The 11,109-nt window shown below is 39.0% G+C and overlaps 1 protein-coding gene across 2 annotated transcripts in view; it reads right to left on the bottom strand.

Annotated features, from left to right (window-relative positions):
- LOC128248707 (uncharacterized) overlaps window positions 1–11,109 on the bottom strand; it is a 62,474-nt gene that overhangs the window by 30,960 nt on the left and 20,405 nt on the right. The window contains exons 1-3 of one of the 2 annotated variants that reach the window (XM_052970488.1): window positions 4,090–5,754; window positions 3,104–3,326; window positions 929–2,191 (exon numbers count right to left, since the gene is read on the bottom strand). In XM_052970488.1, the coding sequence (XP_052826448.1) occupies window positions 2,099–2,191; window positions 3,104–3,326; window positions 4,090–4,142 (369 nt within the window). In that variant the 5' untranslated portion in view covers window positions 4,143–5,754 and the 3' untranslated portion in view covers window positions 929–2,098. Of the gene's footprint in view, window positions 1–928; window positions 2,192–3,103; window positions 3,327–4,089; window positions 5,755–11,109 lie in introns of those variants that run through there. The other variant, XR_008264875.1, reaches the window with a different exon arrangement.

The following is an 11,109-nucleotide window of genomic DNA, read 5'->3' as shown; positions in this document are numbered from 1 at the left end:
ATAAAATCATAATTATCTGATACTCCTGTATTTTTTTTTTTATCAAAAGACTGGAACTTTTCAGCAACCCCTTGTATGTGTGTGTATGTGTTATTTCTTTACTATCCACAAGGGGCTACACACAGAGGGGACAAACAAGGACAGACAAACGGATTAAGTCGATTATATTGACCCCAGTGTGTAACTGGTACTTATTTAATCGACCCCGAAAGGATGAAAGGCAAAGTCGACCTCGGCGTAATTTGAACTCAGAATGTAGCGGCAGACGAAATGTGTGTGTGAGTGCACATGTGCATGCATGCATCTTTGTATTATCATTTGCATCCCCCAATATCATTTGACATTCAGTCTGGGTTTGTTTACATTCATGTAATTCAGTGGTTTGGCAAAATAGAAACAGATGAAATAAGTACCAAACTTCAAAAAAATAACTACTTACATAGACTTAATCAGTTAAACCCTTGAAGGCAATGCCCCAGCATGGCCACTGTGCTAGAAACCAATTCAAAAGTAAAAGAGTACACAACTTATTTTTGTACCGTATGCCGCAGTAGGTTTGACTTTCATCCATCTTCCCAATATAGTTTTTACAAATCGGTATACTTACATAGGCTTCTTTGTTGTTTTCAAATTGTATACCCTCCTCCTTCTTCTTCTTCATCCTCATCTCTTTTACGCTCGACATTACTATCTTCTTTAAGGAAAATTTCCTCATTTGGTTAAGGAAGTTATCATTGTTTTTGTTTCTATTATCTTTAATTCTTCAACTGCATTTTCTTGTTGTTGTTGATGTTGTTGCTGTTATTGTTATCTTTGGGCTGCAGCAGTTTGACCCCTGCCAAGGGAGGACACACTGTCTCATGGTCAGTACTTTTCAACATGTAGAACAGAGTGTCCACTCTTAGCATATGGTCATTGTTGAATTTTTTTTGAGAAAAGAAGAAGCATATTTATAACATATTGTTACATGGAGAACCAAGCCATGACTTCTCTTACACTGAATAAATATAGGATTAAAGATGATCTTGGCGAGATTCAGACTCAGAAGATAAAGGGACCAAAAACTGAATACCATAAGGCATTTTATCTAATGCTCTACCAGTTCTTTAAATCCAGCATCTTGATCCTCTTAATATTTGTTTCATAGCTGCAAACATGGCTGTGTACTTATGAAATTTGCTTTGGAACCACATGAATGAAAGGTTCTTTGTACTCCTTGAACACTGTCTGATGGTGTCTTTAATAGATCCATGTGAAACCGTAGTTGTGGCCATTGCTGGTGTCATGTAAATGGCACCCATTAAATTGCAGTTGTGACTGTTACGAGTGTCATGTAAATGCCACCTGTGCTGGTGGAATGTAAAAATCACCCCTTACACTCTCAGAGTGGTTGGTATTAGAAAGGACATCCAGCTGTAGGAACCATGCCAAATCAGAATGGAATCTGGTGCAGCTCTCTGGCTCACCAGTTCCAGTCAAACTGTCTAACCCATGCCAACATAGAAAGTGGATGTTAAATGATGATGATACTGTGTTGACAGTAACAGGAAGAAACCTGTTGTATGTGTGTGTGTGTGCATGAGTGAGTATGTATACCACTTGCCTTGTTCTGAGTGAGCTGATTGTAAAGCAAAAGAACCTGCATTTATAAAAATTGTGTCATTTGTTTGTAATTCTCTTCCCATAGCATGTCAGGACTGTCCATACTTTAATAGGCTTGAGGAAATATAACCATGCTTGGAAACAGGTGAGGGCTGGTAACAGGAAGAGCATCCAGCCATAGGAAAATCTGCTTTAACAATTATTGCCTGACCCATGCATGCATGGAAAAGTGAACGCTAAAACAATGGCAACAACAACAATGGTGATGATAATACTTTTTGGTATTTAGTTATTTCCCTTCAAGTTCTGAGTTTTAATTTCCATCAAGGTCAGTTTTTAACTTTCATGCTTCCATGTGTGATAAATCAAATACCAGTCATATATCAAGGGTTCATTAAGTTGGTTCTCATATTTCCTCACAGTGTATGGCCTTGTTAAGGGTCAAAACCAATATTTATTTATGGTAGCTGAAACAAGTGTAGGGTCATCCAGTATATCACATATCACAACTCTCATCATCTTTGTACATTCCGATTTCATATTGCACCGGGAAATATTCTTTATCTTTCAAATATAACCTTATGCTTTCCTGAAAAATGAAATAGTAAAAAAATACATATATACATGTAGTTAAGATATTCAGTTCCCAACTATGTGGTTTCTGGTTCAGTCCCACTGCAAGGTACCTTGAGCAGGTGTCTTCTACTATAGCCTTGGGCTATGTTAGACAATATGCCTTGTGAGTGAGTTTGTTAGATAAAAACAATGTGAAACAAGGGGACAATTTATTCTTTGGTGTAATAAATATCATCCCTTAAAATTCTTGTAATTATTATAAGCCTGGTAAAGGCAGTGAGCTTGGCAGAATCATTAGCATGCAGGGCAAGATGCTTAGTGGCATTTTTTCCATCTTTGCTGAGGTTGACTTACCCTTCATATTTTTGGGGTCAATAAAATAAGTACCAGTTGAGCACTGGGGCCAAGGTAATCAACGTAACCTCTCACATGAAATTTGTTGACCTTGTGCCAAAATTTGAAACCAATATTACAAACCTGGTACAGGTGGTAAGCTGGCAGAAACAATAGAATAGCATAAGAAATGCTTTGCAGTTTTCCTTCTGGCCTTTTATGTTCTGTCAAGGTCATCTTTGTTTTTCGTCCTTTTAGTCTTAATAAAATAAAGTACCTATGAGTGGTATTTGTTTTGAATCCCTGTCAAGACCAACCATATTCCCCACTTGGATGGGACACTGGTCCATCACAGGATTACTTATTTTTGCCAGCTGAGTGTACTGGAGCAATATGAAATGAAGTGTTTTGCTGAAGAACACAATGCTTCATCTGGTCCAAGAATCGAAACTACAATCATGAGTCCAACACCTTAACCACCTAGCCACATGCTTCCACAAGGCCTCTTAGCCTTTTAGGGTTGATAAAAAAAAGTACTGATGCAGTATGATGAATTAGTTGGACTATAAGAATATCTGACCGGATACTTAACTGTATTTCTTCCAACTCTCTGTGTTGTGAGTTCAAATCCTTCCATGGCCACTGGATGGTAGACCCAATCTATTATTTGGCTAATCAGCACCACCTTAGGTAGCTTTAGATAAGTCTGCTCTGTTGGAGATATTTTTATCAGATCACCAGTTTGGCGATAACTTCTTCCTTCTCTCTCATCAGTCTGGGAGGACTTTAAAGAGTCATTGGTGCCACCTTCCATCCTGATAAAAAATTAAAAAACAAAAGTAATCAAATAGGTGCAGATGAGGCTATGTGGTAATAAACTTGCTTGTCAACTATATGGTTCTGGACTCAGTCCCACTGTGTGACACCTTGGGCAAGTATCTTCTACTATAGCCTCAGGCCAACCAAAGCCTTGTGAGTGGATTTGATAGACAGAAACTGAAAGACGCCTGTTGTATATACATATATATGTATGTGTGTGTGTTTGTCCCCCCAACACTGTTTGACAGTCATTGTTGGTGTGTTTACATCCCTGTAACTTAGCAGCTCGATAAAAGAAGCCGATAGAATAAGTACTAAGCTTAAAAATAAGTCCTGAGGACGATTTGTTCAACTAAAACCCTTCAAGATGGTGCTCCAGCTTGGCTGCAGTCAAATGACCGAAACAAGTAAAAGAAATAGACATCACAAATCATCTCATCCACTGTTCTAACAATTCCACTCATTCAATTGAAAGCTAAAGTTGCAAAGTTGACTTAAGCAGGATTTGAATTCAGGGCATAGAAAGCTGGAAAAAATATCCCTAATGACTTGGCTGGTTCCCTTCCTTCATTTAACAACGAAATTTGCTTTGCTTCTCAATATGTTTCAAGACTGCAGTGAGCATCTTTATTCAGTGCAATAATGAAACGACACTGTTTAAAAACCATATAAAATTTGGTTTTGTTTATTTCTTTCTCCTCACCAAATCCTAAACATATAACATACAATTATGGATTTATAAATTTCACATTTGCATACCATCGGTGTCTCTGCTGGGTAATTATCTTGTCAGAAGAGAATGATATTGTCATGATTGACTTAATATCAACAGCATACAAAATGAAACACAGGTCACATGTATATCTAGAAAGAGACAAGTGATGAAAACTTAGTTTGTAGATATGATCTTTAATGAGCAGGTTTTCTTACAAAGGTAAGGTCTGATATCATAACAAATAATTCCAGTCATTCATATTTCTCATACATTGATGCCAACACTCTAGTTTTGAATATGGCATTGTGTTTGTTTCTTTTCTTTTAGAATTGAGCATGTTGCATCAAAGAAGAAGTCATCACATATGCCTGATTATATCTCTATTTAGAAGACAAAGAAAAACATTTTGGTAATCTTTAACAGTACCATAATTTTGCTGCCCCTTTTGTCAGACGCAGCCACTGACCCAAGTTGATCAATAGCCAAGAATTCAACAGTGTGGGTAAAAATGGATTGAATAAAATCAGTGACAGTGCCTCCACCTGATGGTGTATGTGTGGGAGTTAAAAAAAGAACAGTAAAGCAGCTGATAAAATGAAATATCCAAAGATATACCAACCTGTCACAAAGAAAGTTTCTCAGAAAGGAGTCATCATCATCTTTTAATGTTGTCCTTCCTTACTGTCATGGACTGGATGGTTTGACAGGAACTGTCAAATCAGACGGCTGCACCAAGCTCCACTGTCAGCTTTGCTATGGTTTCTACTGCTGGATATCCTTCCCAATACTCCTATTCTGTAGCAGTAGGCCCCTCATCTGGGATGCCACATGCTGTGATACTTTCTCCAGTGGCAACTTGGTGTTGTCAGCTACCAGCCCAGGCTTTATTGCTTGTCAGGCTGAGACAAACAAACCGTCAATGTATTGGTTACCGTCTAACAGGTTTATGGTCAAGCCTGTGGCAGTTGAGACTGCTGGTGTTCTTGCCATCCACACCCCCACATCATATCCCTGCTCACCGCTATCAGGGCAGAGATGGCTGTCCGCAAGTGTGAGCCCTGTGAATCAGAATGGCTGTTTTAATGCATCTCCCTCATTATCCTCCAGGGCAATGCCTTTGCCATTTAGTCTGCTGATGCTATGAGAAATGGTGAACTATCATAGAAGAAAGTGGTCTTTACTTTGACTATTTGTTGTTCTATTTAGATTATCTTGCCATCTTTGTTGTCTCTGGGCCTGTCTTATCTCTAAGTCTAATGTTCATTGACATGATTGGCCAAAACCTTACCTAACATTTACACTAACCAGATTGCAGACTGATGATACTGTGGCAGCAGCAGTTAGAGAAGTTATCACAGCTGATTGTTGCCATATAAAGAGAATCTTGAATGGATGTTACTGAATATCACATGCAGAGTGATGGTCATGAATCATGCCTAAAAGCAAAGCAAATTTCCTTCAATAAATGAAACTAGAAATGAATACCAAGGATAGCCTGGACAGGGAGTTGTATCTGTAACAGACTGGCATTATCTTAAGGTATGGTCTTTTACCCTCAATCTTCTAAATGCAGAAACCTGGATAAGCATGGATAAGCTATGACCTAATGAACCATTAGATTTGAAGTAGACTTAATACATTTACATATATTAAATCAAGTCCACATTGTTAAAGGAGTATATGTGTTTTGATTAAACAATCTTAATACATGTATGTGCACAATTGTAGAAAGCATTTACATAAACACATACATGCATGTACATACATAAATTAGGGGGTATATATGCATAAGCATCAATTTACATTTGTGTTTGTTAGTTAATAATATGTTGTTTCTCATAAACACATGATTTACTCCACAATAAGGAGGACACAACAAGAAAACATATCACCACCACCACCATAACAACCGTTGTCACTTCCACCATCACCACCACTGCCACCACTCCCATCATCGTTACCACCACCACCACCACCACTATCTACATTACATCACCCCCACCACCCACCTTAAGATTTCAACCATTATCTTTACTGCCTTCAACATGATTACATTTTCCACAATTCTCACCGCCCTTGTTCTACGACCAATATCACCATGACCACCACTGTGACTCCCAACATTTGTTTAAAAGTGAATAATAATAATAAGAGCTTTTATACAGTTAATTGAGCTGTTAGAAATAGCACCCAAATCTACCTTGAAACACATTCTTCCATCTAAACATGCAGGTGACGAGGGGGGGGTCCTTACAATCCTAAGTTTATTTAATTCAGCTTGACATGAGCGGAGTCGGGATTAAAAAACTGCAACACCTACCTCACTATAGCCACCACCAACAACAACAACTTGATGACAATGATGACCAGTACCACCAGCACCACCACCCAGCAACAAAGACTAATGTAATGATCTGTATCAAGAAACTGAACACCATCTGACCTATGGCCTTAGAGATAAATCTCTTGTTACTTGGTTAGTAAATGTATATATTTACAGACATGTCAAGAATTTTGACTGAAAATTGTTGTTTTAGGTTGGTAAGGAGAGAAGAACTTTATTCAAGGTGAAATAACACCTTTGTAATATCACCTCAGGTCTCCTCATACCTCCATCTGCCTTCATCTCTCTCACATTCCCTCTCTCTTTCTTTCTCTCTTCCTGCCTCTGGCTGTCTGTCTATCTATCTATCTATCTATCTATCTATCTGTAAATAGACATACACAGACACACACATAAAATATACAAATATGTATATGTACATGCAAACGTACATAAATATATATATCCACACACACACACCTATGCACGCACACATGCATGCGTGCACACACATGTATATACATACACGCTCACTCACATATACATGCATACCTACATACATAAATACATATATATATTTATACACACACACACGCACGACAGAAGTAAATAGACACCCCATAAAATATTGTTTTATGCTTATTTTAACTTGAAAAGGTTTATATTTTTTATTAATTGACATATTCATGTTTCAGGTTCTATATGTGACTGTTTAATCATGCCACATAAAAAAGAAGGCTTGAAACTGTCCGAATTTCAAAGAGGCGGTATTGTAAGTCAATCTGAAGGTGGACCTAGTCAGAATAAAATTGCAGAAAACCTTGGGATCCCACTTTCTACAGTTAATAGAGTGATTGTGCAATTTACCAGGGAGGGCAAGGAGTCCACATGACCTTGCCCAGGTCGACTGGGGCTCTCTGACAGGACCCTTCACTTTGTTAAGTGAAGTGTGGAGGATAATCCTTGTTGCAGGGCCTCTGACATAGCAGAACATGCTGATGTCAATCCCAGAACAGCTGTCAGGTATCTCCACAAACTTGGCTATTATGGCAGAACAGCAAGAAGGAAGTCACTTTTTCGACTAGCCAATATTAAGCGGAGAAAAGAATGGGCCAGTGAGATGGTGGAGAGGCCACTAGCATTGGGACACTGTCATATTTTCTGGTGAGCTCAAATTTGCTGTATTTTATAACAGTGGTCAAGTGTGGGTATGGAGACTGTAATCAAGAATTTTATATTTAAAAATTTTAGTCGACAATGAAACACAGTGGCTATTCTGTGATTTACTCTTTTACTCTTTTACTTGTTTCAGTCATTTGACTGTGGCCATGCTGGAGCACCGCCTTTAGTCAAGCAAATCGACCCCAGGACTTATTCTTTGTAAGCCTAGTACTTATTCTATCGGTCTCTTTTGCCGAACCACTAAGTTACGGGGACGTAAACACACCAGCATCAGTTGTCAAGCGATGCTGGAGGGACAACCACAGACACACAAACATACACACACACACACACACACACACACACACACACACATATATATACATATATACGACAGGCTTCTTTCAGTTTCCATCTATCAAATCTACTCACAAGGCTTTGGTCGGCCCAAGGCTATAGTAGAAGACACTTGCCCAAGATGCCACGCAGTGGGAATGAACCCAGAACCATGTGGTTGGTAAGCAAGCTACTTACCACACTCATTCCTGGGGAACAATTTGGAGCAATGATCAATCAAAGATGGTGGAGTGGGAAGAAAACATAAACTCGGATAAATATGGCATTAGGAAAGGCAGGCATTAGGAAGGGCATCCAGCTGTAGAAACTCTGCCAAATCAGATTGGAGCCTGGTGTAGCCATCTGGTTTCACCAGTCCTCAGTCAAATCGTCCAACCCATGCTAGCATGGAAAGCAGACGTTAAACGATGATGATGGTGATGATGATGATGATATTGCAGAAAGGACTCCTTCCAATTTTCTCCAGTGGTGAAATGATTAAAGAAGACTATTTATGGAAGGTGGGGCTCCTTGTCACATGGCTAAAGACCCAAGGTTGGTTTGAAAAGGATGGCTTTAAAAAGTTTCCATGGCCAAGCTAGTCATCAGATATGAACCCTGCTGGACACCTCGGAGCCATTATGAATAGAATGCTTTATAAAAAGAACAACAAAGCAAACACAAAGTCAGATCTTTTGAGATTACTGCATGAAACTTGGCAAGAAATTCTTCAAGAGAATATTCCTCATCTGATCAGTAGCATGCCATATAGGATCTTTGCATTGAAAAATGCAAAAGGCATGACTACTAGATATTAGATATTCACATTATAATAATCAATAAATAATTTGAATGTATAATTTCAGATTTAAATTAATTTTAATGAGTATAAGGTTGTCTATTTACTTCTGTCATATCTGTGTGTGTGTGTGTGTGTGTGTGTGTGTGTGTACATACTTGCAGTGCACCCTGGCATTGCCTGGGTGTTATGATCTACAGCCTCATTGTATTATTTGTTCCTTTCTTATGGGATGAATCAATTGTTGTTGTTGGCACTCCGTCGCTTACAACGTCGAGGGTTCCAGTTGATTCGATCAACGGAACAGCCTGCTCGTTAAATTAACGCGCAAGTGGCTGAGCACTTCACAGACACGTGTACCCTTAACGTAGTTCTCGGGGACATTCAGCGTGACACAGTATGACAAGGCTGACCCTTTGAATTACAGGTACAACAGAAACAGGAAGAAAGAGTGAGAGAAAGTTGTGGTAGAAGAGTACAGCAGGGTTTGCCACCATCCCCTGCCGGAGCCTCGTGGAGCTTTAGGTGTTTTCGCTCAATAAACACTCACAACGCCCGGTCTGGGAATTGAAACCGCGATCCTATGACCGCGAGTCTGCTGCCCTAACCACTGGGCCATTGCACCTCCACGGGAAGAATCAGTATACAAGGAGTATGAAGCAAACAATTCTTCTTTATAGACATGTTTTACAGTCATTTTTGATGAACAACGCTGCAGTTTTTCCATCTACCAAATTCAGTCACAAGCTTATGGTTGGCCTAGGGTTATAGTAGAAAACACTTGCAGAGGGACTGAATGTGGAACCATGTATTTGGGAAGCAAATTTCTCAACCACACAGTCATTCAAGCAGCTAATGTGTGTGTGTGTTCACATTTGTTGTTATTTCCAAGCAAGCTGATATTTCCCCATGGTTGAACAGGTTTTCTTGGAAGATTTTATACTGGCACTTCATCAGTTAAGATGACACGGGTTCCAGTTGAACTAATCAACAAAATAGCCAGCTTGTAAAACTGACATGCAAGTGGCTGAGAACTCCACAGATATGCATAACCTCAATGTAGTTCCCAAAGAGATTCAGTATGACACAGAGTGTGAAAAGACTCACTCTTTGAAATACAAGTACTACTCTTGTATGTGTGTGTGTGTGTGTGTGTGTGTTTGTGTGTGTGTGTGTGTGAGAGGGCGCATGGCCTAGCGGTTAGGAAGTTGCACTTACGATCGTAAGGTCGTGATTTCAATTCCTAAACTGGGAGGTGCATTGTGTTCTTGAGCAAAACACTTCATCTCACGTTGCTCTGCGACCACTTCAACACTTGACGTGTGATACACCGTGCGCCTGTTGCAGACAACGCCGATTTGATGGAGCAGGGTGAGTTAATGTATGGCACGAACATTTGATCATTATAAACAAATCATTTGTGCAGGTCGTTCGGCAAAAGCTGAACACACATACGTCGTCTTCGAAGGGCGAGTCAATTATATATATATGTGTGTGTATTTCCATATGTATACATGAGAATGATTTGTGTATGTGTGTGAGTGTGAGTGTCAAGGTAATTGTTAGGATATGTACACATGTTTGTGTTTAGAGTGAGAGGGAGTGTAAATGCATGTGTATGTCTATAATGTGTATTTTTTTAGTTTATGTGTATGTGTGCGTGTGAGTGTATGCATGTATGTTAGACTGTCTGTATCTTGTTTGTTTATGAGAAAGACAGTAAGACAGGGAGAGAGTAGTGTGTTTGTGTTTGTTTGTGTGTGTGTGTGTGTGTGTGTGTGGTTGTGCGTATGTAGACAATTTGAACCAGACACTAGCAATAAGAAGATAGGCAAAATGATAATTTGATGTCCACTCCAGCCTTAACAGATATTTGACAGTCTGTCTGTTTCAACAAGAGGGGTAATCAGATCTGACGTGAATTTCTAATTACGAAGCTATAAGAAATACAGACCGATATTTCTTAAGAATTTACAAACTCAAGCAGATTCTTCAGCAGCGAAGCTTTTCAAATATTTAACATAGCTTTACCAACATGTGACGACATGTCGCCATATAAACATTATTAAACACGAATTACCTTTAGGTGTGTCTGGTCCATGTATCTATAAATCCTGCCTAATTGTATATCTATATTTCAGCCTCTCTCTCTCTCTCTCTCTCTCTCTCTCTCAGTCTCATTCTCATTATTATTATTATTATCATTATTCAGTAGTTTTATTTTTATAACGTGCTTTCACTTCACTACCGAGCGCAGCTCTGTGCGCCTTGGGTATGTGCTGTGGTTTGCTGTGGTGCTCTTATGTTTACTGTATTGAAAGTGTTTTGCATAGAATGTGTGCAGTACCCAGTAGTGCAATTTTCTGTGTGTTATATATATTTGTAAGTCCTGGTGTTTTTGTTATGTATTTGTCTGAATATTTTTTTATTATACCTAAGGCACCT

This window comes from Octopus bimaculoides, chromosome 9, assembly GCF_001194135.2.
Source record: "Octopus bimaculoides isolate UCB-OBI-ISO-001 chromosome 9, ASM119413v2, whole genome shotgun sequence".
Taxonomy (NCBI): Eukaryota; Metazoa; Mollusca; class Cephalopoda; order Octopoda; family Octopodidae; genus Octopus; species Octopus bimaculoides.
This window is presented reverse-complemented; position numbering and strand designations above follow the sequence as displayed.